Source organism: Melanotaenia boesemani, chromosome 15 (assembly GCF_017639745.1).
Source record: "Melanotaenia boesemani isolate fMelBoe1 chromosome 15, fMelBoe1.pri, whole genome shotgun sequence".
Lineage (NCBI taxonomy): Eukaryota > Metazoa > Chordata > Actinopteri > Atheriniformes > Melanotaeniidae > Melanotaenia > Melanotaenia boesemani.
Window position 1 is genome coordinate 9,330,009 of NC_055696.1, and position 27,235 is coordinate 9,357,243.

The 27,235-nt window shown below is 39.7% G+C and overlaps 1 protein-coding gene across 1 annotated transcript; it reads right to left on the bottom strand.

Annotated features, from left to right (window-relative positions):
• Nucleotides 1-12,389: 12,389 nt before the first annotated feature.
• On the bottom strand, nucleotides 12,390-27,235 carry zgc:100829 (uncharacterized protein LOC445149 homolog). The gene is made up of 8 exons (XM_042009303.1): nucleotides 27,168-27,235; nucleotides 25,920-26,451; nucleotides 22,451-22,595; nucleotides 22,159-22,261; nucleotides 21,401-21,439; nucleotides 21,265-21,306; nucleotides 19,642-19,933; nucleotides 12,390-13,543 (listed from the first exon to the last, which is right to left on the bottom strand). Exons 2-8 carry the CDS (start codon nucleotides 26,104-26,106, stop codon nucleotides 13,329-13,331), a joined length of 1,023 nt encoding a protein of 340 aa, XP_041865237.1. The 5' UTR covers nucleotides 26,107-26,451; nucleotides 27,168-27,235; the 3' UTR covers nucleotides 12,390-13,328.

Sequence of the window (27,235 nt, forward strand, 5' to 3'; positions counted from 1 at the left end):
AACTGAAAATATGATGCCGTTTTATTTGGGGATGAGAACTGTGAAGATTATTATCTAGAATACTTTTTTATGATAATTTAACTAAGCTGTTAACCTTCAGATGTTAAAATGTAACAACAGATTTCATAAGTATTCTAATTTTGTAAAGATACTGATCCTATATGATTACTGACCATTCTCAAAGCCTAACCTCTGCATTTGTGATCTGTGGAGGATCTCTAAACGGTGTATAACTGAAAACACGAGTGGGATGTTAAACCACTCCTTCTCTTTAACACCTGTTAAGGGGGTTCTGTCAATGAGCTTGTCTCTAGTTTTAATACTAACATGTCAAATATTATGGATGCTATTGCTCCTATGAAGGTGAAGGTTGTCTGTGGAAGAAAAAAAAGTCTCCATGGAGAACTTCCACACTGGTGAAAAATGAAAAAAAGAAAGTCAGAAAGCCGGGTGGAGAAGGAGAAAAATAAATCTACAGGTTCATTATGACATGTATAAAGAGAAACTTCATTCTTATAATTTACAACTGAGGAAGATAAGGAAGTCCTTTTTCTTTGACATTATTAGCAAGAAATGTCATAATGCTCGAGCCCTATTCGCTACTGTCAACACAAACCCTGAGACCTGGAAGAACTAGTCCATGCTTTCATTGGCTTGATTATTGTAACAGTGTTTTTACATGTTCTACCTTAAAAAATCAATTAAACACCTGCAACTTATTCAGAACTCGAGTCCTTACTAAGATCAAGAAAGTGGACCACATCAGCCCAGCTCTGAGGTCTTTACACTGGCTGCCTGTTCGCCAGAGAATAGACTTTAAAGTTCTGCTGCTGGTCTATAAAGCTCTGAATGGTTTAGGACCAAAACACATCAGCGACCTTTTTGACCCAGTATGAACCTACCAGAACCCTTAGGTCATCTGGATCTAGTTTCTTATCAGTTCCCAGAGTCAGAACCAGACATGGAGAAGCTGCATTCAGCTTCTATGCTCCACATGTCTGGAACAAACTCCCAGAAAGCCTCAAATCAGCTGAAACACTCAGTTTATATTAAATCCATTGAAAATTTCTGCTGTAGAAAGAGTCACTGTCAATTAAAGGAAGCTTGTCTACCTCAGCTTACAAGTTTGGAAACAAATCCAGAATAAAAAGCCAACATAGTATTTAATAAGCAACAGTTTACGTTTTTTTTTTTTTTAATCAAACCAGCAGGAACTAAAACAGATGTCTGGTTCTGGGGGAAATGGAAAGAATGTTTACTGTATTTACGGGTGAATTGATTTATATATCATGTATGTATAGGAATACAGTGTTAGTTGTTTAAGTGCTGGCATTTAAAAGTTGTCTTTACCTAAAATACATTAAGTCTTGTTCATATTATCTTACATTTATAATATTTGGGAATCGGTGGCTGTGATTGTTGCTTTCCTGTAACTTCTCATGCAATTTATATGCTTTTCCCGCACACTGAAAGAGAATAGGAGAGTCAAAGTTTTACAAGTCAGTGAATGTATAAGGAAAACTATACAGTTTGCTTTCTTTATCTTTCTAGCTACAGTAGATTGAAAATGTCTTTAATGCTATAATAACTTTAGAAGAGAAACTGTTTCTGTTACACAAAATGTCGCATTAAAGTGAACAGCTATATACTCATTATCCCTTGTAAAAGCCCGTCAATCCACTGTGTGCACTCAGTGAATATGTTCATATTTGTGTGTGGGGAATCATTTCAGGTTGAAGGGGAAACTCCACCTGTTGGAAACTGATGAATGCTTAAGCTTTTGTTTCCCACCTTAAATTCCTGAGTGAACACATACTTCATGTTGTCTTAAGAAAGAAGCGTTATTAAGCAAAACAGGAATTCCACATTTTTAGGCCCATTCAATTATAAATGGGTTATTCATTGTCTGTGTATGTCTATGAGTAAACAAATGTTTTGTTTTATTCTTTTTTTACTGATTAAAAACAGTTGGCCTAAAATGTCCACAGCTTGAAGTGTGCGGCCTGCCTGATTGGTTGGATGTATGTACTGGTGCATCAGAGGTAAACATATACATATATGACCAACTGCCAAGGTCCTCTTAAAGTAGATCAGATACACAGCAACACACACACACACACACATACACACACACTGAGCCCCTGGTTTGTCCCCCTGCCCATTTCCTCTGCAGCCTGTGGTGTTTCCGCTGGGGTGAGACAGTGCCAGCTCCCTCCCTCTGCTTCCCAGTGGGGTCCTGCCTCCCGGCATCTGTCAGGGCAGCTGTCTCTCCTCTCCACTCTGCACTGCACCACACTATGCCAGGCCTCCACACACCATAGTTAGTTACACACACACAATTGAATTAATACACATGAAGGCAAGGTGGGAGATGTCACCATATTTTTACTTAAAAAAGGGTAAAATGTTTATGCTAGAGATTTAAGAAAGTATTTTGATCACTAAATAACCAAAACTGAAGACATTATCTTCTAAAAAACTATGTTTAAATGCAGTACACTTATAGACATGAAGGTTGTAAGATTTTTAACAACTATAAACAACCTGCAGTGGCATGAGCTCATATATCCATCTTGTTAAACTATCACAGTTCAGTCTTTTCAAACCTTTCTAATGCTTTAAACTAAATTAATATTTTACTATTCAAGATGTCAGGACAGAGTGGCTTGGCCTGTTTTACCAATAATTAAAATAAACTTGGAATAAGATCATGTGTGAATCCAAGTAGACTGAGAAAACATGGAGCACCAGAAAACAGCTTCTGTTTTTTCTAGAAATTTATACACCGATTGGTCCATATTGTTCTATTTGTTAGTCATATGAATAGAACTGGAAAGAGTTTTGAGACATAACAGCCAAAACACGGGAGAAGAAATAACAAAAAAAAAAAAAAAAAAAAAAACTAAAGAGGAGAGATGAAAGAAGGAGGGGAAGCTCAGGTCCAGGTGTGCCAGAATGTTCACGAGGTAAACATAAAGCCACAAAGCTACACAGGTGCTGAAAAATGATCCTTTTCCTAGTGAGGTCCAGTATAGTAGAGAGGAGTTTGTGTGTGTGTGTGTGTGTGTGTGTACGTATGGATGGGTGTGCGTTTGTTTATGTGTGTAGATGCATCAGGGGAAGAGGAGGTCAGGCATGTAGCTGACACTGAAACCAGAGGAATAATATGGACATGGAGGACCAAAGTGGTCCAGAAAAGGTTGTCTGTTTCGTCTCTGCTGGCAAACCCTCACAAAATCCCCTTCACTTTCACAGGTAGCGTGCACACATTCACACACACAAATGCACAGAGACATGAAATGTGTGTGCATATAAGCAGACACAAACACGAGCGTCTCTGCCCCCCCCCCCCCCCCCCCCCCCCCCCCCCCCCCCCCCCCCTTTGGGGTAGAGGTCCATCCAACACAGATGTAGCCTTGATTAATTGGGCGCAACGCAGGGAAGTGGGTCTGGAAACTACCTGGCAATTTCCTGCTGTCCAACCTCCCCCCACTACCTTCTCTCCAACTAAACAACCCCTCCTCCTCAAATTTGGATCACGTAAGTCAGCAGGTGGGCTGCTGGGAGGAGTGTCTGCCGTGTGGCGTTGATATTCTACCTGCGTCCAGCTCACTGGGCGCCCTACATTGCAGGCACTCCCTCTGGCAATGCTTGCCTTGGCTCTGGGCTGAGTGCTGGAAATGCTGAGAGTCTGACAGACTCTGTGGGTGCACATGCAGGTATATACACACACACACACATACGCACATATACACACTCTCACTCACACATGCAGAGAATGGTCTGCTCTCCACTGGCCAGCAGAGCACATCATAGAAAGAGAGAAAAAAGGAGAATAGAAGGGAGAAAGATGGCAAAACAGAAGAGTTAGAGGCAGCGAAATGGGCAGACATACTGTATTTACCTCACACTTTTCCAGTAAAGCATGTGGATTACCCAGTGAAGCACAGGGAGGCTTTTTAATGAAAGCACAGGAAGGGGGCAGCAGCTGGTGGCATGTGTTTGAGCCGGGAGGATAAGACCCCTCGCGCTGGGCTTGCCAGCTCTCTTCCTCTCTTGCTTTCCTCATCTCCTAACGCTCCCTTCATCCTACCACCACCACCCCACCTCCCCTGTAAAGAATGAAGTCCTTTGTCTGTTCCACTACTGCCTGTCCTGGAGTTGGGCTTGAGCCGCAAGAGACTGCTGGTCAGCCAGCACCAGAACCAGAGGAGAACTGAGTTATGTCCCTCACAGTGCTGGCTGCAGCCCATCACCGCAGACCAACACAAGTCCCAAGTCACCCTGTGCTGGGAGAGGAAAAAGAAAAATGAGCTAAACAGAGAGAGACATCAACAGACTGGTTGGATGGTACCAGTGTGAGAGAGAGATGGACAATGCAGTTTTTGAAATGCAAAGATAAAAATGTGGCCAAGACCACAACAGAAAAATGGAACATTTCACTCAAAGCTGTGCAGCGACAGGATGATTGATTTGACATAAAACTGTGACCAAGTAATCTGTAAATTACTTATTTTCCTTATTTTTTAGGTCAGTGAAGTAATTAGGCAAAAATTCTGGATGCTTGATTGAATTCTTTGGCTGGAAATAAAGTCAGATAAATATGTAATAAATATCTAAATACAGTCCAGAATACAGTCAGAAACACAGACATCCCAAATAATTGCCACAGAATCCAAAGTATCATTAGGAATAAATGCAAATGATTCAGCTTTAGCTTGTCAGAATTTGCAGCACCCAACTATATGATCAGAACCAGTTGCTAATTTGGCTGAAAAATCTTCAGAAACAGCTCCATCTTCCCTTCTCAGCCACAGTTTCTGTGTTATTGAATGTGTGCACCAGGTTGTTGTCCCACTTTCAGCAGGGAACAAAATCTTCACTACAGACCCAGTTTTTTGACACATTTTGTCTAAAATGCTTTGTTAAATTTTAGATTTCATCATTTTTTTTTGATACAGTCAGGGCCTTCACTACCTAAGGCAGCAGCCACACAGCATGATAAAACCTCCACCAAGTTTTAATATAGGCAGTAAAATAAGCTCCGAATGATTGCCTATAAACAACAACAAAAAAAAAAAAAAAGAAAAAAAAAAATAGTCTTGCCTCTTTGTGAGTTTCTTCGAGTAGTTTTGTCTTCTCTGGTGTTTATCTTCAGTCCTGCATGAGTAAAACCAATACTCAGGACTGCTTCGGGTCAGCCTGAAGCTTTTTAGATGTCTTGCCTGTTTGCACACCCACCTTCACAGAGCTACACCACTGGGTTTCCTATTAGCAACACCGCCTGTAGTGTATTGATGTGTTTTAGCCTTTAAATGATTCCCTTTTTTAAATAATAGCCTTTCTAGTGCTAGGAGACTCTGATTTCTTAACCTCTGAGAGAAAACCAAAAATATATAAATAAAAAACTGGTAACAAACAGACAATGCTTACTTTAGTGGGTAATACCAGTCATGTGAAAAGAAACGAGGTAAACATGTGTGTTTGAGGAGCTAATTTAATCGCATTAAAAGGATGCTAATAATTGTGTCCATACATTTGTTTTTTTTTTACTTATTTTATTTATTATTTATAATTATTAAAAATATCAAACACATACTAAAACTATTTAAAAAAAACTTGCAAATGATAGTTGCTTACTGGGGAAGAAATAAATAAATGAAAAGTGATCAAAAAGCTGTTGATGGGTTGGTTTTTGCTTATGGCGGAGAATCAGTCACTTCTGACCGTATCTGTATCAGGTTGCTTCCTTCTACAGAGGTGTGTGTGTTCTCTAGGTGCAGATGTTAAAAGGTCTGCTTATCAGAAAGGCTCAGAGCACAAAAGTCCCTGTGTGTATTTCAGTAATTGGATCTGCTTCACCTTGTTGCCCCTACGACCAAACCCATGGCTCATTTACCTGTAAGCCTGAGCATTTACATATAGAACTGTCAACCTGTCCAGTATTTCTTAGAAACACTGAGTAAAAAGGGGGATAAACAGGACTTTGTTTCCACTAAGCTAAAACAACCAGGTGTAGTTTAACTATTGTTTTCACTGATGTGTGTTAGGAAAACAGTTTGGGCATTTGTTCAGTGCTATTGCTGAGTTTTTGTACTGATTTCAGTTAAACTGTTGTTTTTCTGTTATTTTGCTTTCTTCTTCTTTTACTGGTAATTTATCAATTATGTTTCAATCTACATCACCAGATGAATTAATTTAGATGACTATAGAGTAAAATGTTTTTTTCTGAAGAGGCCAGGTGGGCTGTGAGTCCTAGGAGGAGATTGAACCTGGCTGCTCTGGTTGAGGAACTTGTCTCACTACCAACTCCAGTACACTGACTTCACTGAAAACCTCTTTGGAGTAATGTGCAATACAATTTGATTCCAATGAGCCTGTGTAAGTGTAAATATCATTAGAAGCCATAGTACATAATCATCTTGCTGCTCTAAGCATTGTTTTGTATCTGCATTGCTACTTGTTTGGGATAGATTAGCTCCAAGCTGTCTGATGCTCTACAAACAAATGAATATTACCTCTCACCTTATAGGAGCTTTGTAAACATGACACTGTTGTAATTATGTTGCTGCCTTATTATGTGAAGCAGGGCTATGGTAAAGCTCAAACACAAATAGGGGGATAATAGAGATTTCTTTCAGTCTCAGAAGCTCTAATCATCAATTTGGTGTTTTTTTTCCCATGTTTTAGGTTTTTCTCTTTTTTTTAAATGCTCAAATGCAGTTTCAACTAAAGGCTGTTTCAGTGTAAGTTGCTGGTTGCTTTATGTATGTTGAATGCATTAAAGTATGCAAAAATGCTAAGCTGAAGCAAAGGAAAGATCTAATGTGGAAGCTATTAGATATTTTTGGGGGGTAATAAGTGGGAGGACCATTGTTGTTGGAGTTGCAGAAATGTCATCTTTTTTTTTTTTTCATTAAATGAGCTATTCTGCATGGCATAATCTCTGTGCAGATATTTATGCAGAAGTTGAGGTAAGAATTTTTTTTTTTTGCTTTTTGTATATTCCAGTTATTGATCCCTGATTTTTAAGCTCTTTAAACAGTCAGAGGTTTAAACTGTTCATCAAATAAACCATAAACCTGACTCACTGTACTTCAGTCATGCCTCGTTTGCTTTCTCTCCAGCAACCAGGCTCAAAGTGAATAGCCAATTTTTAAAGGACATCAATGCAGCCTTTTTTGCACCTTAATTCCTCATCCTCCATCATCCTCATGAGCCACACGCTGCACTAAGGTGGATGAACTGACCACGTATCAGGAGGCTCCAATGATTTTGGAATGGTGACATCAATTCTTGGCTGTCACAGAAGCTGGATTGGTCTCAATTGCAAGGGGGGATTCTGGGGTTCTGTGACTCAGGTGCTGAGGGTGCCCTCTAGAGACAGGGGAAGTCATTACCTGATGATAATTATGAAGCACAGATTTTTATTTATTTATTTATTTATTTATTTATTTTTATGGCGGGCCCTCAGTATCCTTTTGCACAGGCTTGCTAAAAGTTCATTAAATCCTTATTCTCCTGCACATCAGAACATGGCAGGCAACAACATCAACAAATGGCAACTCCAGCCCAAATACCAGCTCTTAGCAACATAGGTCCTCTGCCCCATGAGGAATCTGGAGGTCTCTACAATAGTCACACCAAGCACTTCCTGAAGGGGAATCAGCTTTTTCCTTATCTCTTCTCTGACTCCTTATAGCACTCATCCTATATCTTTGTCCACAATGCTTCATTCCAACTGACTAAGCTGTTTTGGAAAGAGTCTTTCTTGGGATGAAAACAACAATCCCAAAATATTTTACAAAAGAGGGGGGAGAAAATTAGCCCGAGCCCTCAGAAATGGCTTGGCAAAGTGAGACATAACAGAACGAAAACAAAGATCCAAAATTAACAGTTGTTACTTGAGTTTAATTAATATTTTTGTCCTTATTATGTTTTTTTTTCTTTTTTAGCTTTTACTTATATGTTATGACAACTCCTTGACAGACACATTTAATGCATGACACTTTATGTGTCTTGGTTCAGGCATGCTTCCCATTAACTTGCATAAAGGTTAAAAATGACTTAAAAAAACAAAAAAAAAAAAAAAAAAAAAAAAAAAAAAAAAAAAGAAAAAAGAAAAACACAACTAACAAACTTAATGTTAAAGGAGGTACTTATATAAAACTGTAACATGAAACTGTTTCATGTGTGTATTTTTCCCCTCTATGCTTGTCTACCGCTTCCAGCTCCATCACCGCAAACAGCCGTTCCCACAGTATTCCCGTGACTCTCTGCTGCTCCCCCCACCTCTTCCCTCAAAGGGCCCAGACTTGATCACCAAAAAGCAGGAGGGCTGCGTTGGCGAGCAGCGAGCTGCTCTAGCCCACCTTCCTCACATCTGAGAACCTCTGTGAAATCCTAATCCCCAGAGCAGGGTGAAGCGCAGGCCCAGCTTGCCTGACCTCTCTGGTTGCCATGGATACAGCGCACTATAAATAAAACAGAGGGGGCTTTTTTTCAAGCAGTTTGGCAGGGCTGTGTGGCCTGCTCACTGGTGGGGCTTATTTTCTCTCTCCCTCGTTCCGTCTCTCTTCACTCTCATTCTACTCCCCCTTTCACGTATTCTCTCAGTCATTGAGTGCCCTGTCTTGTGCTTCCTCCCTCTCCACCTTGTCTCTGTTGAATACTTTCATTCAAACACTTAAAATCAGAACACCTGTGTATGTACCATACCTGTAAAGATATATTCATTTAAAACCATCCACCGCATCAACAAGTCAATGTTCACATTAAGAACCTAGAAACACAGGATGTGGACTTGTTGTTCTGAAAGCTGTTTACATCTGGGAAGTAAACCCACACAAAGTGAGGAAAAGAGCTGTTTTCTTGGTGAAAGCATAAAGGCAACGAGAGACAAGGGAGGCTGAGTGTGATTGTGCACTGAATCAGGGACTGCGGCGAAGATTTTTGTCTGGCAAGGCAAATCTCGGGAGGCTGGAAAATAATTTGGTCATGGCTGTGGGAGGTTGTTGGGAGTGGGAGGCATGTGGGTGACGTCGGGGAAAAGGTTTGAGGGGTGACTGCTTGATGGGAGGTGGAGGAGGAGGAGGTTTTGACCGTCTCACAGTGGTGAAAACATGCTTGACACTTCATTCCTTTCCAGTTAATGTGGAGCGGACTGCAGGATGTTAACCCTCTGCCTGCCTCTTGCTTCTTGGTCTTTAGATTCACACTATACCCATCCCTCAAAGCACTTCTTGATTTACTGCAAGTCATTGCTTAAATCTTCTATACTTTGGGGAAGACAGTTACAGTATAAGTTATTTTCTTGTATGATGTTGACATTAGCAGAGAGCAATACTGTGAGTCGATATGACGTGACAGGCCTGCTGTGCAATCTTCAGAAGCTGTCATGGATATTTGAAAATTTGACCATCATATGCCAGAGACTCGTTGTCTGGGAGAGTTTTGAAGAGTAAGCCACATTTCCTGGACCATCTGCCTCATATGAATTACACAAAAGAGAAGACCGACATTAGGAAACATCCGCAATGTTGCCTGGGAGACAGAGGTCACATGAGAGGATGAGTCAGAGAAACCCAGAACTACCTAGAAACCAAGACTATTGAACAACCTCACATCATGGAGATCCTCACAGTTTGGCGACATGCAGAAGGATTAGTGTCGTGTCAGTGCATAAATGACAGTGAAATGCTGCCCTTGGCAAAAGATTAAAGTCAAACTTTGAGGATCTGATACCTCGATAGGAATCCATTTTGGTGCCAGTTACCATTCTTTACTAGTTATAATACACACAGACACAAGCACACACTGCATCGACCTGTGTGTGACCACGGGTTTACTGCTGGTCTGACTTTGTGTGTGTGCGTGTGTTAATGTGGACCTGGAGAGTAGGGAGTTAATGCAGGCAGGGTTGTGGCAATCCTCCTGCCCCTCAGCCAGATTAATCATGCAGGAGAGACACAGCAGGCCCCCGTTCATTCTGCCTGGGGGTGAAGCTGTGCCCGCATGCTCTCCGTATCACATGGCCCCGACCCCCCTCTTTTTCTCCTCTCTCTTTTTCTCTACTGGGGGTGCTGTGGATGGGGCTGGTGTTGGGGGGTGTTGGTGGTGTGGTGGAACGCCACAGCACGTAGTATAGCTTTCTTTCTTTTGACCCCCCCGCCAATTCTCTTCCCTTCTGTGAGTCTGAAGCTAATGAAAAAAAAGGGAGAGAAGCAGGCGTCCATCTCTCCTGCAAGGAGACAACAACAGCCTCTTTTTTTATCTCCCGTCAGAGGGCCCTGACAGTGGCAGTGGCCAGGCTCGCTGGATGAAGAGGAGAAGTGTGTGGGGAGGAAGAGGAGGGAGGCATACCAAGGGACCCGCCACAGATATCTCCTGGAAACTGCTCGACGATGTCTCTGCGCATCAGAGAACAGCTACAGCCATTGTTGGGCTCATTGGAGATGGAGATCTAGGCGGCATAGCACAGTTGCGTGCTTCAGCATTTCCAGTGTGTTGCAGGAGAACTTAGTGTGCACAATAGAAGCTATATATTTCACGATGTCTTATGTTGTAAAAGATGAGTAGCCTTCTGTAAATTTCACTGTGAACAACACTTGTAAATGACTTGCAGAAATCACAATGTGCTTTGTTCACTGTACTGCTGCTGTCCTCTATGTGGGCCTGCACAGATACAAGATCCAAGATCATACAGAATATCTGGACAGCAGAGTTTTGTTTCCAAGACATGTTTTTCCCATCAAGGTCTTCTTACTTTGGCTGTGAAATGACAGTTTTGGAAAGGATTGAGCATTGCCTTAACATATTGCAACATAGGGAAAATTTACTAATCAAAGCCATCGGCACTCTGTCTTTGAAATATATGCTCTGTGCTGGGAGATGTGTTAGGTTATGATGCTTTTTGCAACTATTCTCACACTTTTAGTTTGCAAATTTTCAGAAATTCAAAGATTTAGAACTTTTTACAGTTAATAAATACAATGCAACAATATGTTTTTCTTTCCTTTCTGTATAACAAATGATTGCATTTATGCAAATGGTTTCACATGGTTTTGATACAGCTTCAGTTATTGTGATAATCTAAATGTAAGTAAATGAAAGCTGCTGCAAACCATGTGTAGCAGTTTCTAGAACGAAGTTGATGTCTGATTTCAGTGCTGAGTTGTGGTCCATTTCGACCTTGATGCAAAACACTTCATTCATCTCAATTGAAACAATAACTGGTAATGATATTTCTTAAAATCTTTCCAAAAGAAAAAGACAGAAAAGTATTGAGGGTACTAGCAAAAATATGGATTTGTTTTTATGAATACAGCCTGTTGAGAAATGAAAGAGGCTTGATGAATCATTGGCCTCTGAACTTCTGTGAAACAACTACAAAACAGTGATTTAAGCTCTTACACACTTGCATTTTCTTCCCTACAGAGGATACAGAGACTACTGCACACTGGTATGCTGTATCATTGCATTGCATTTCATATATACTGCTTCTATGTTCCCTGTCTTTCTGCACATACAGTATACGAGTACATATGTATATACAGTATGTAGGTAGGCATGGATTAGACTTCCATTCTTATGGCCATTAAAATGTCAGCTACCCACAGAGCGAGAGATTATGCAATGTGGAATTGCTCATTTAATATCATTACTCATTAATACAATAAACTCACTGATCCTAAACTACCCTATTTTACCTCCATGGCTCCTGTGACACAGACACGGTTCTTTTTATGTATTGGACTTCACGTTCCCTGAGATCAGATCAGCAAAACACCTTTCTAAGTGAATTTGTTGTGTTGCTTCAGTGAAGAAGAGAGCATCTGTCAACTGATTACGACTGAGCAAGCTGAGTAAATACAAACTGATGTTATCATAATGGGGATTTTCTTTAAACAGATTAACCAGCTGCCAAACATTTGCCAAGGTAACTGCTATCTGTAATGAAAATAATGCACATAAATGTGTAAAAATATGTTTCTGTTTTAGCACTGGCAAAGATTTAAAGCCTTATTGCAGGCTTGAAGAGCATTACTAGACATTAAGCAAAAAAAATGTGAACAATAAAAAGCATGGTCAAGAAGCTGCGCTGCAGTTGTAATTAAAATTTTATACTGACCCTGGTCAGCATGAAGGTCTATATGCTGAGACTAGCCATTTAAAAATATATATACTTTGGCTCTAAAGTAAGTACAATCTGCATGACATGCAAGTTATCACGACTGACAGTAAAATAAATAATATACTAATCAGTATCTAAAACAGTTGTTGTCTTTAAGTTATAAGATGTGAAAAGGTTTCTAGGAAAATTGGCTTTGTGAAAGTTAACTACACAAACAGAAACAAAATAAAAACTGTGACAAAGAAATTCAAGAAACTTCACAAGTTTAGCTGTTTAATTTTTCCTTGCACCATTTAATCTTGATATCAAGGATAAACTTGTCTATCATATAAGATTGTTTAATGTCCCATTAAAGAATGTGTCTCCATATAGAAAATTCAAAAGCAACAACAGCATCCAGGCACTCATCTCAAATACAAGACTGAAAATAGGAACAGCAACACAGAGCTGGATTATTTGGCAGTGACTGTCTAACTTGCCAGGATTTGATCCACTGGGAGTGACAGATGAGTGTGTATTTGGCACTGTCATTGGTCCACAACAGGTCGCAGCGAGACTCCTGCCAGGTGGCAGAGACAGACATACATTGCATTGTGACAAATAAAAAAACCCAACATTATTCCTTGGGAAGAAACAGCAAAAAGGATGGAGGACCCTTCTGTACCTTCTTCACCCCTTTGCCTGCCCATGCCCTACTTTGTTCAAGAAGACAGAAATTAAGAAAAAAAAACAGCTATGCGTGTGCCTGTGTGCGCAATGAAAACTGTTTTATAATTGATTAGAATACTACAAAAAGTGTGCACAAGTTGTGTAAATCAGACATAAAACTGTTTTAGAAAAACAGTATATTTTCCTTGTCACACAAAGACTGAAGCATCAACGTGAATTTATGTTTTTGTGTCTTATAAAACCAAATATTCAAATACAATTAATTGGTTTGGATTTTTCTCTCCCATAAAGAGTGTTTACAGTACAGTACTGCAGCATCCAAAAACTAAAGAATTCAAGCATTTTCATCACTGTGCTTTGGGAGAGATACCAACAATTACCATTTCTGAGCCCCCTTTACAGTCTTTTATCCCCTTAAATTTCCAACTGGTGCTCCATATTAGGTGTCTGACATCGTCTTGGGTGATTTTATTCCAAGCACAGACACTTGGAGTGGGCTTTGTGACTGTCCATCATCGTTTAAGGATTACCTGACTGTTGATGTTGTCACTACATGCAAATGATTAGGCTTGGTAGGAAGGGGTGGCTTAATACCACGGGGAGGGGTCTGTGTTGGGGTATCAGCGCTGAAGGTTTTCATGAGCTGAGCCACTCGGCCACGTCCTGTACAGACTGCTGCCCTCCCTGATGCCCCAACCTCCCCTGAAGCAGAGGTCCGAGATGTTTCTAAAACACCAACATCTGAAAAAGAGAGAGAGAAAGAGAGAGAGAGAGAGAGATCATCATAAAAGCTTGAGCTTATTATGTGAGATAAAGCAATATGGAGAGGGATAATTAACTCTGAAGCTTTACTCTTCATGAATATGCCTTGCCTCAGTGCTTCTCCTTACAATGCCAAGAATGTGTAGCACTTGCTAATGTTAGCTTAGAAATGGATTAAGTCAACAAATGACTGACTCCCAGCCCAACCAGACTGACTTCATAAGTGACCATAATCCACATTCTTATTAATATGGAATTAGGCTACTTGTACTTATTGAGGCAAATATTGCTTATAACCAACCAATCCTCACAAAGACTGGAATAGCTGTTTTCCGGTCTTAGTGAGGTTTTCAGTTTAAGTTGCTTTCTGGTTAGGTTTCGGTTATTAACCCTTTAAGTACTATAATAATGACTGGCAGTTTCATTTTGTGTCACCAGCAACATAGTCAGACTTAAAAAGTTAAAACAAAACAAAAGATAAGGCATTTACACAACTTGCTGAAAGATCATTAATGGTTTACAGTCTGAAATTAAATGAACCACAACATCAGTTGACTTTTGATTGTGAATTAAATACACAAAGTTTTTTAACTTTTCATCAAAGTTATTGTTCTCGTCACCACCGCCTGCACCTGAACTTGTCACCCTGGTAATTGAGTCAATAGAAAAGAAGTTAGTTGCCTTTTATGTCACCAACACACAATTTTAACCCATTACTGTATGTGTCTTCACCTCGTAATGCTGTGTTAAGAGGTCATGATTGTAATTTCGCATGTTTCTGTGAGACTAGGCTGATCAACACAGATGAGCTCCAACGTAAAACCAGAAGAAGCTTTGAGCAGCAGTTTTTAACACGTTAGGTTAAAATAAACTGTGTACATCTGTATCATTGTTCAACAAGCCAAATTTAGCTTGTGAAAAAGCTGTTTTACTCAGCTCTGGTCTTACAGTAAATCTAAGCAAGCAGCCTTGCTTTAGACATGCATCCAAAAAGCAAGTGCAAAAAAGCAGAAAAACAAAGAATGTCAAACAGATCTGATGATACAAAGTATCATGGGATCATATATGCATCTCAACAAATCAGTAAACAATGTTAACAAACATGTAAGTTATTGTTGCAATAACAGGACTTAGTTCCTCAACTAATCCCATTATCCCTCATCTCCAGATGTAATACCTAAATTTTTTCTTTACTATTTTCTATCTTCTCTTTTCCTGTTCATTTGCCTCCCTTTACCCCACTCTGGCTGAGCAGAGGTCATCCTCAGTGGAAGTGTAGTAAGGAGACAGCTGGGTGTAGTTTGTTTGTGTGTGCATGTATGTGTGTGTGTGTGTGTGTGCGTGCTTGCTGAGGTACTGTGTTTGGAAGAGGGTGTAATTGAGGGAGGAATGGAGGGAACAGGAGTAACGAAGGGGAGGGAGGGCCACAGGGACGGCAATGGAGAGCAGACAGACGCTGCTCAGACACCAGAAGGCTTGAGGAGCCACATATTTTTAGCGTCATCCCCGGGGGACAGAGATATGTGAGAGCACCCGCGTACATTTCTACACACACACACACACACACACACACACACACACACACACACACACACACACACACACACACACACACACACACACACAAAATCACACATACAGAAAATAAAGAGAAAACATGCACACACGCACACACCATTTCTAACAGTTGAATTTAAAAAGACACGCACATTTTCACATTACACTGAGGTCCGTGCATGCTCTCACACACATAAACTCAAACACGCACCCTCACACACCCCTCCTGCTCACAGATTCAGTCACGCATGCCGCCATCTCTGACTAATACCGCAGCACAGCACACACATAGAGGTGGGGTAAAGCCAAAACCACACGGGCACTCTTGGGGCCAGGAAACCTTTAAAGCTCTTGATGTCTTGCAGGCTTGAAAGGAAGATGCCTAAAGTAGCCTTTAAGGTTGTTTTATTGGTTATTGTTGTTTACCCTCCTTTCTCTCTTGCTCTTATTCTCTCTTGTCCCTATCTCTCTGTGGCTCCAACACCTCCCTCTACCTTCCTCCTCATCTTCCTCCCCGCCTGTCTTCCCTTGCCTTCTCCTGCCCCCTGACCCGTGGTTCCTGTGTTAATGTCCTCTCACCGCGCTGCGTGGGCTTGCCTCTGATTGTCTCGTTGTGTTGTGTGGTCACCACGGAAACCTTGGACAGGCTCCAGCAATTGAGGCTGACACACATTCAGGCACGCACCAAACACACGCACACACAGATGCGTGCACAACACAGGCACATACACATTCATGGTCAGAGTGGTTTTTTTTTTTTTTTTTTGCTCAGAGCCTTGGTGCAGGTCTGAGTGGAATGCTTAATAGAGATGGAAAGATAGAAAGAGAAGAAGAGGGAGAAGGAGAAGAGGTATTGGTGTTATGGGCATTAACTATAAAATTTAACACAACCCATGGGAAACCTGACGAACCTGTCCTAACACACCCAAAAAATGCTTGAACTCCACCCTTTTCTGCCTGGAACTCTTGTCAGCAGCTGCACCCTAAACTCTTTCTACAGAAACGGATTAAGGCTACCTGTAAAACCAGTCATTGACATAAAAGACAATGCATGCATTAAATCACACTCCAGAACTGATTAATCTTCTATATTTGAGCTTTCTGGTGGCACCTATCACATCTCATCCCAGGGAAGACAAGGAGGAAGGTGCAGGATGCAGTGTCAACGAGCATGCTAGCACAAAACTCAAAGGCTAATCTATCTCCTTAAAGACCTCCACATCTCTTGCTGGAAAAGAGGCAGGGATGGATTGGGAGGGCTGGGAGTGAAGGTTAGTGGTGGTAGTCGTGGTAAACTGGGGCAGAATTCCTGAGCACGTCTGTGGACTGAGGGGCAGGGAAGAGGAGAAGAGTAGGTGAGTGTATGCATGTGTGTGGAAGCGTGGAGGGGGCTGGCTCCTGAATGGGGGCTGGGGCCCCTGTCACTTATCAGCTCTGGCTAAGAGTCGCCCAAGGCTAGAGTTGGGAAGCAGTGCTGGAATGCCTGTCCTTTGCTCTGAAGGTGAAGATTGAGGAGAGGAAGCCGTTGGACAGAGAGAGTAAGGTTTATAAACACAAACACGCATGCAAACTGCCAGCTGCTGAAGACTGCTCATGCACCTATCCTCAAAACACAGCTAAAAACAAAAACACTTATGGCCTCAATATCCACTATAGTTTTCTCTCTCTTTTTTTTCATAATACATTATTACCGATAAATCAATCTAATCATTGATTTGGGATTAGATTTGCACTAAACCCATGCTGTGTTCTTTATTCTCAATGATCCTCATTTATACTGAAAAAAACTTAGTTATAATCCAGCATAGTATTAATCACAACAGATTAAATAACCTTCCATCGTCTACCATCCACAACAGTTCGTCATTTTCTTCTATAAAATGTATTGATTTCAGTTAAGGGACACATTTTATTTTGTCCCAGACCGACTTAACCAAAGCTATTTGGCTATGAATTCAATTTCCTGCATTACCTACTATAATTTCTTAAATGTTTGATTCAGGAGTTCGGAATTAATCTAAGTTCAGCTTTAACATGAACCACAAACTAATGTCACAAATGCAGATTACTACAAGTGTTGCGTGGGCCACAGTTCCTGTTCATGAGTAGTAGGAATCTGTGTCATTACCCTCATTTGAAAGAAAACAGCTGAGGCATGAGCCTGAGTTACCCTCCTCCTGGTGAAGCAAGCTTCCTGCCATTGTCAAGGACAGACACTTGTCCAGAGACAAGGCACATTCATTCAGCACTGTGTTCAGCCCACCTCAACTCCCACTACACCAGCTGTTCTTTTGCCTTTCCTTTCCTCTTCCCTACATTCATCTGTAATTCGCTGCCCAGGAATCGTCCAGTGATCTAATATCCAGCTGCTAATGTGGGTGGAAGCACAAACGCACATGAACTACATACCCCCTGCTACTACATTTTATTGGAAATGGACATTTGTTTTCTTCTTTGTATTCAGATGTTGATCATTTATGTTCTGTGAAACTGTTCTAGTTTAAACTGGTACATCATAAAAGCTCTGCAATGTCTGCCTTGACAGTAGCACAGCATAAATTCCTTGGAACATCATTTGAACATAATATGCTGTGTTCAGTCCACGTAAAAACATTTAATATCTGTGAAAAGGTCTTCATACAGTTTATTGCTCTAGATGATAATATTATGTGCATGCTCTTGTGCTTGGTCTTACCCTCAATGAATTGCTAGGAATGTCCAAAATGAACCAGAAACAAAAGTGAAGGAAAGCAACAAATACGTTAAGGATTTTTTCCCCATTAAACTGACTTTATCAAGTGCTAAAAAATGCAGACAGAAGAATGTGCCAACACGTAGTCATGAGGAGCTATCTGTTAAGTTGTGAGAGGCTCCTGCAAGGCTGACTTTTTCTGAGGGAAATATTCTACAATGGCAAAATCATTGAATTGTCTTAGTTTTGTTTGTTTCTTCTTAGCTGTTTCCATGTGCAAGTTAACAACCATGATCTGTTGCAACATGTTGGTGGACAGACTGTGTTGCAGGATGAGCATTTTTCCAGCAGAGGGATATTATGGAAATGAGTTTTTCTCTCCAACAGGACTTTTTTTCTACAGTATCATAGATTTCCACTGGATGGTGCTAACTTCACCTCAACTCTGGTCAATTCTATGCAGAAGCAAGTCACTGTTGAAGAAATTAATTTGTTTGTAAAACTGTTTGCTGAGTTTAAACAAGATTAAAATAAAATAAAATAAAATAAAATAAAAATCAGTAAAACCCTTCAAGGGTTAGTAAGGCCCAGGATATCAGAGAGAGAGAGTTCATCTTTGAAAAATTAACCAACCAATTAAAATAATAATATAATATACCATCTACCAAATAATATACAGTGTATATATATATATATATATATATATATATATATATATATATATATATATACACTACCGTTCAAAAGTTTGGGGTCACTTCCCTATTGAATCCCATGGCAAAATGAACCCAAACTTTTGAACGGTAGTGTATTTCTATATATATATATATTTACTTATTTACTTATTTTCTTTATTCATTTTTTTAACGAGCTGCTACTGCTCTCTCATTAGACCAGTTCATCACAAACCTGCTCATTCATTCTGGTTTCATCTCTGCAAAGATAGCCATAACAACATCATCTAACAATAAATATCAGTGTGTGTATTTTTCTTTAAATAATGCAGTTTGTATAAGTTCTATGCTGATTCAGGATGTCATTTTGAGTAAATGCAGCATGCATAGCATGTTAAATATAACAAATAATTAAATACTGACTTCCTGTTACTCATTCAATCCATTTCAAATTAAAATTAATATAATATTGCGCCTGATAATAAATATCTGTTAAACAGCAAATTTGATCTTATTGTATTACCATGCACCTCTGCTTAGCTAACAAGACAATGAAGAAGCTACCGAACACGTAGGTTTGCAGGAGGGATATGGTACCAGGGACCAACTCTCAGCCACATAAGCTTTTTTTCCCCTCTAGGCAGGTCTTTTTCTCCCTGCCAGTTCATAAAGATTCCAAGGAGCTGAGGTACTATTTGGCCAGCACATTGGGTTTGGGGAAAATAAATCCTTCTTCCTTACTGCAGCAATGAGAAACCTGTCTAGTGTGAACTTTGTCCAGACTGGTTCTTCTCAGCTCTCACAGCCATTATTACTCTTAAAGAAAAAGTAGAGGTAGAGAAGAAAGGGATTCTCTTCTTGGCTCAATGGCTTGCACTGACTGCCTGCAGTATTGTGGAGTCAGTTTCAGCTCACACCAGAATTGTGACTGTCTCTTATAGTATCTAATGTAAACATACATGAAGAAGGATATTCCAGGAACTTTAAAAATATTTAGTATATACTTTTAGGTCTGGTATATCATCTGAAAAAAAGGTCAGACATACCCAAGGCAGTTTGTCATTCACATTCAGGGCCCAAAACAATCTTACATTAAATTTAATTTGACATCTGACCCAACATTTACCCTTATCTTTGATGTCATGCTCACTCACCTTTCCCACCCTGTGACTCGTGAGGCTTTTGGGGTTCCTTTGAGCACAGGCTATCTTGGGTGAGAGACGTTGATCCAGAGACTATTTTGACAGTGTTGCTGATGGAAGAGGACGTTGTGGTGGCTGCCAGCCTTGGATGTGTGAGGCCAGGTCTCGTGTTGACACAGCCTAGTGTTGCGTTTGTAGAAGCTGGTTTAACGTTGACAGGGCTAACTCTCATGGGAGGCCTGGAGCAGATGGAGGACTGGGTATCCGACTTCTCCTCGGTGGTGCTGGCTGATTTCAAGTCGAGCTGCAGAGTGAAGAATAAAAAAAGAGGACAGAGGAGTGCAATCGGTGTTGACAACTAATTTACATACACTGGAATTACTGTCATGTTTGATTAAATCAATGGATAAATGATTCACCAAATTACAGTTCTCCAATGACAACGCTGTTCCATAATTAAACACTCAGAACTATGACCACTGATTAAGAGTTTAAGGATGTGTAGGGAGAAAATTATAAGGTGACTTAAAAATCAAGCTGCCCTGCTAATCTTCCATCCTGATCTTACGCCTTCTTAATCAACAGTCTTACTCCCACCTCCTCTCACAGAATGACTCCATTCCTCACAGAATCAGCTGGAGAAAACCTACGCCAGCAACAGCCACGCCTACAGCACCAAAACCAAGTCCTCTTCTGTTCCTGGTAACAAATCATTCAGTCTACAAGAGAGATATTTAACAGAGTAATTTCATAGGGAGATTTATGCTTTGAATCCTTGGCTGCCAGATTGGACAGACCTCCTAAGGTGGAGGATGTTCATTGGCACATCAGCAAGGGTGCTGGGCCTGCAATATAGGGAGGTTGGTACAGATTTAAGGGATGTGAAGGAGAGCCATTTCCTTCTGTGGCAAAGAGAAGAGGAAAACAGAGAACAGAGGAGAGCTCACGCGCCCAAACCTCAGGAGACTATCCCACAATCCCATCCATCTGCGACTGACGCATTCTCTATCTCTGGCGTTTTAATTCCCTGATCAAGTTCATCAACCATCTGTTGTAGGGCAGTCCAGAAATCCTGCCTTGCGTCTGTGATTCAGTTGTTCATGCAGAGCATGTCACCTGCACTCAGAAACTCACACATGCATTTGCTTGCACATAAACACAAAAAACAAAAAGGATGCAAAGGAACACAGAAAGCATTTTCTCCAAAAAACACCAGAGCAAGCCATTAAGGGGTGTGGCAGCTCAGACAAGCCTTAGCACAAAGACGGAAATGCTGAGAGAAAGACGATCTGCAGAGAGGTTGGGAGTGAGGGGACAGCTGGCCCTAACCACCATTTCCTGTTACTCATGGGGGGTGGGACTGCCATGAAAAGACACACAGGCATTCTAAATCCACATTTTTAAAGAGCTAAGGAGTGGATTATTATAATGTTAATAACATTACTCTAGAATTTGAAAGTTTTTTCCTCTGCTATTCAGACTTGAATACATTTAAAAAAAAAAAAAAAATTGCTTTACAAGCCACATATAATAATAATAATAATAATAATAATAATAATAATAATAATAATAATAATAATAATAATATATTTCAGAAAACATAAAAAAATTATAGTTGCTTAGATTCATAAATACCTTTTCTTTTGCTGTGGCTGGTGTATGCTCACTCACTGACACCTGTGGGTTTAACATAGACACTACATGAGTTCCAGGCCCTGATGCAGTCTGAGAGTGCACAGCTCAAGTAAGGAAAGCAGTTGCTTCAACTCACCGGCAGAGGGAGTACAGTACTCGATACCTCACATTTACCCTGTTGTGAGAGAAGATACCATGTTAATTGTTACAAAAGATGACACGTCATCCTTGTTAACTTTAAATTCAGTATTTGGACTAAGTAAGGGGGGAAAAAAAGGGTGCCAGACCGGGCATAAAAATCCAGCAACTCTTCTAATAATACAGGAATTTAAGAATTTTGAAAGCAAGTCTGCTCAGAGTTTGGAATGACATGTCGGCAGGAACCCCAGTAAACTGGTAGTGATATCCCTGTTTCCACTGAGAGATCAGCAAGCAGCTCAGAACCATCATGGTCAGCCAGATGAGACCATCCACCCTGGCTTAGTGTGGTTCAGTGTGCACAAGGTTACCATGACAACACAGCAAATCTTTTATTGAGATAGCACAAAAAAAGAAGGTACTCCCGCAACACAACCAACACCTCTCAAAAATTATTACACTCACAATCAAAACATCACACACCCAGACATCATCTCCATCAAGTTCTTACTATGACAGAAAAAGAAGCCCAAATTAGAATGATTTGATTATTTAATGGAGTTATGTTCACAAGTGTAATTGATATCTTTTATACCACGGAATTATTAAAAAAGGTGATGAGATTATGTTAAAGACATATAAGATCACTCAACATATTAACCTCCTTGAATATATATGATAAAATCATCTGAACTGTCTTTGATTTTGTGTTTTTGACAAATATCACATTTTTAAAGCAACAAAACAGCAACATACCTTAAAATTCAAGGATATTCCAGGGTGCGTTTTGGGAGGCAGGTTCTCTCTCTCAGTTCTGACATCATCGGTAATTTTCCTGCTCTTCAGGATAGTTTGATGGCTATAAAATACAACCAAGTTCTAAGTATTCTCTCACAGAGTAAAGTAATCATATGCAACAACAACAGAATGAATTTCAATTAATGCTAATAAACTGGTGTTCTAATCAATCTGTTTAACGTGTCATAAATTTTAGTGTTTGTAATCCAAATAAATAAATCTCGGTTTTTATATTATACAAGAGAATTACCATGTGTTGTTCTGGAGATTGGGTGACTTGTTTTCTCCAAGTCCAGAGCAGATAAATTTGGAGGTTAACTCATCCACCTCACCAATCACATTGACTGACACATCACCATCACGGCCGAGGAGCCAGCTCACACTCTTACTGTTGGCTGTTGAAAAACATAGTTATTGTACTCCAATTATATATACATACCAGCATGTGGACTAATGCACCTTCATTCTATCACAGATGTTAGCTTTGAACTGTGCGCTGATAACCACACAGATTATCCTCTCTTCTTTAAAAAACAGGATGTAGAATCCATGATTCACCTAAAATGATTTTAATTAGTGCTGCTGAGCAAATTGTGGACATTCAGTGTTCCTTGTACCTGCAAGAATATTTTTTTCTGGATAATCTTAACATTTTAGATATAGTGTGCCATAAGTGAGGATAAAGTTACATCTCTGGTAATGTTATGTTGAGAAACTTCATCCTTGAATTTTTCATCCTTCAATCCTTAAAAAGACATAAACCTATGCTTATCTTTACCTTTGACTAATTAAACCTGGGATGCTTTTTATCTTATTTATTGATTCAATTATTATTATTATTATTATTGTTATTAATTTTTATACTTTATTTAAAATTTCAGTGAGATTTCTTCTGCATATATATATATATATATATATATATATATATATATATATGTGCAGATCTGATATCCCTTGTCTGGATAATTTTCTGTTAATAGGGTATGAATGATTTGCAAATTCTGTTTTAATTAATGTCTTATACAGTACAGAGATAAAAGCTTTTCTACTTAAACACCACAGCAAAGTCTGTGAAAGAACAGAAGTTAAAAACATAAAGAGTGAAACTGTTAAATGCCTAGTGTTTCATAGGCTTATACTTTTCATTATAATGAAAAGAAATCCAGAGAATTCAGTTGGATTTTTGCTTTAAAATGTGTGATATGCAATACTCCCTAAGATTAGAGTCTTACAACATGTGTCTTAAACTTATACTTAAAAAATGAAAAGTACTAAAATTATACTATAGGATCAGTCAAAAGTTTGAAGACACAGTTATTCAAAAGACAAAAGAACTGTCGAAATAAGAAAACTTTTAATTGCTATTGTACTCTGATGTTTTAGTTTATCATTTGTATTATTCAGAAAAAAAAAACCTCATCATTGGTGAATCTGATCAACTCAATGAGCTATTTGAATTTTTTACAGAATACCAAGTATTAAATCAACAGTTTGGGTCCAAGCACAACACAAATGTATGAAAGGGTGCTCATGCAGATAATACAAATGGAATAAAAAAATTCTTATTACCCTGACCTAGTCTGTGTTGTCATTTAAGTCATGGAAGTATCACTTTATACCCTAAATCCAGCCCAGATTCCTATATTTAAAAAATGTAATCTTGCCACTTTTTGGTTTTTCTGTTTTTGGGGGAATTTGGATCACAAAAGCACACGTGCTTAGATGTGCACAAACATGTGTCACTGCCTTGTGATTATGTTTGTATGTGCAGAGAAGTCGTCTGTCGAGACAACACAGCTGACGAGGCCCTAGGCGAGAACACGTTGGTTGAAACAAACTTCCAAAGTGAACTGGTTTTGCCAGTCAACCTTGTAGATTGCATTCCAACCAGCAGATAGAGCATAACAGACACTTAACAGAAATTGACAGCGTCACTATCAGCTGTGGATAAAATTGTTTCAGCCACCAGAGAGTAATGTTTATAAAATGACAATTGTTTTCTGATTCAGAAAAAAGATGATCAAAGTTCTAGATACTTTTCCTCTGCCTCATCAGCAGTCTGCCTACAATATAAACACAGAGACACACCAGAACTCAGCGATAGTCAGCACATAAACAATAATTACCATGAAGTCAGCTAACCATTGCAACTCCCATGATCAGAGAGGTCTTATGGCAAAAAGTGAGCTCTTAAAACCAGACAAGTAGTACATTGGCTTTATTTGGTGGACATAAAAAAATAAAAAAAATAAAACAAAGTATCATTAGCCCTTCCAGAAGGCTGTTTGGATGAAATCAAAAAGTCTCTTTTGGTTTCATCCAAACACAAAGACTTCCTGTACACTTCCTGTTTTGCCTTTTGCTGATTCTTTAAAGCACTAAGTCCTGACTCATTTCCTGTTATTTTTCTTTATTATAATAACATTAAGTTAAAAATAACTCATAACTTGTGTGGAAAAGCTGTAACCATGTGATCTCTGCCTGCAATCTCCAAGCAGCCCCCTAAAGACAGCTGCATTGGTCATTAAAAGATAGAAAAGGCACTGTTCTCTCACTCTGGACTACAGTTGATAGTAAGTGCTTTGTGATTAACTAAGACAAGACAAATCAAATTACTATGCCAGCCAGAGTTAATGCACATACTCCAACTTGTTGTTAATTGGATTTTAGTCATATTCTGACATTTTGGGTTGTGTCATAATCTAGGAGTGTTTTTATTAAAATAAAATAGAACAGTTTCTGACACCAGAGTTGTCACATAATGCATGCTTAGACTGGAACTAGTATTAGGACACACAAGAGAAAATGCAGACAGACAGCATTCTATTGTGTACGTCAAACCAGTCTTAAGACTGATTTGTGGCTTCCTGAGTTTCTGGCTGCTTTGTTCTGTTTGCTCCATGCACACTGTAGACTCCAACTGTTACTTTTGAGAAGCCAGTTTCTAATAAACAAGTTTACTAATCAAAGTATTTTTAAGTTTCCAATTTGCTGGAATTTTTCTAAATCTATTTTTTTGTTGCCTATCTCATGCCAATGTTATCATCTGGCATCTATTTCCTATAACGTTCCACACATAAGTGGAATCTCTGAGCATTTCCTGTTGCTCTAAGGCTCACACTGTATTGTGTGACCAGGAACAAATGATCTAAGTTAAGAGCCTGAAAACAAAGTTTGTGCTTGTGAACAGTGCCCATGTTTTACCCTTAGAGATCTGCTTTACTGCATGTCCCTTATAAAACACTAAATATTTACAGCTTTTGTTATTTGTTAAATTTGTGAGTGTGATGTTATTGATTTATCAGCATCATCGTTCATCATTACTTGTTGAGGACTTTAAATATAAATAATATTTCATGTATAAATCCTCTGTGTATGATATAATGAGCAACTTGAGTTAAAGCAGCATAAAGCACATCCTGTAGTTCTCCATATCCATCACTACCAATGTACATATGTCTCATTAATCTTATTTTCTAGCTGTCTTTCAGGTGATTCACAGGATGCTGTGCAAACATCTTGACTACAAGGAGACAAAATGCAGCTCTGCTAAAAGAAGAAAAAAGAAAGAAAATAGATGGTTTTCTAGCATAAGCGTTGTTAAACATGTGACAGTTTGTATGCTTGAGGAACCAGAAGCTGCACCCTGTCAGTCTGGATTGACAGGAAAAAGAAAAGTTAACAAAGGTGAAGTGGAGGTGATGGGGCAGCATGCTTACCTTTTCTTGGCTTTGTTCTCTTGGACTCAGTGTCCCCCCCTTCCCTCTCCAGCTTCTCCTCCCGCTCTTTCCAGCGCCGCACCTGCTCCTCACGCATTTTCAGGAAAAGAGTCTTTTTCTGCTCTTCATTAAGAGCATTGAGTACATCAGGTTCGATGTACATGTCCTTTAAGATCTGTTGGAGCATGTTGGCAACTGAGTGGTGGGTCAATTTGGTACCACCAGGCCAAACTCTGAGCAGTTGGAAGGAGGTGGTAGTGTCCTCCAGCCAGCAGCTTCTTGAACTGGACGGTTTATCCTGATTTATAGCCTCATGTTTTTTGATCCTCCCAGTTTCTTTCTAATGTTATTCACCTATATAGTTACCTTTATGAATCAGTGTGAATATCATACACCTTTGGACATTCTGTATAATCTCACAAAGACACACACACTGGCAAACACTCAAAATCCTGTTTCCTTTCTGTGTTTTGCTTCCCGCCCCACTACGATGTCAGTTTACTTTGACTTTGGAGGCCATCTTTGAGTTAATCTACAAGAAAACACACACAGAGACATTTGAAAGGTTATGCCTTGCCACTTTAGTAATATATAATGTCATATATATTTCTAGACCCAGCTTCATCATAGAAATTGGTTTTTGCTTGTGGTCATTCCTATAAATACATGTTTCAGTTGGTCATCTTGTGCTTTTTTTCACAGACAGGGAAGAGCCTAATTTCTGTTCCTGCACTGACAGATAGACTGTGGTCAAGAATGGGAGGAGATTCCAAAGGAATGGGACTGTTTCTGTCATCAGTCCCGACCTCACTTCTTCCCCTCCCCACTTCACACCCCATTCAAAAACCCATGTTTCTTTCGTCTCTGTAGCACCACAAGATAATAGCTTTTTTTCCCGACATGGCCAGTGGCAGATTTTAAGGGGGAAAAAAGGAAAAAATAATAATTGGGTCAAAGCTTTTAAAAGTGTGAAGCAGTTTCTCTAACAAGGCTAACAGAACTGGGCTCCTCTGGCTTCAGTGGTAAGTTAAACAATGGCTACCGCATAAGCAGCACTTGAAGGGGAAGAAAGCTTGTCTCAGACTATCACTAGTGGGATACAGATCGCTGTCTGCCACACACTGAAGTCTGCAGGGAAGGAAACCAAAGAAAAAGGGAGGAAAGTGAGCGGAGAAAGTGAAGGATACAAAAAGAAACTAAAAGGGAGTCACAAAAAAAAAAAAAGGTAGCATATGCTGAAGTACTCACAGTAGGATGTAGGCAGCCGCTCCACAGCAGTGTGTGCTAACTAAGCTGAGAGTCAGAGTGCCTGTGGG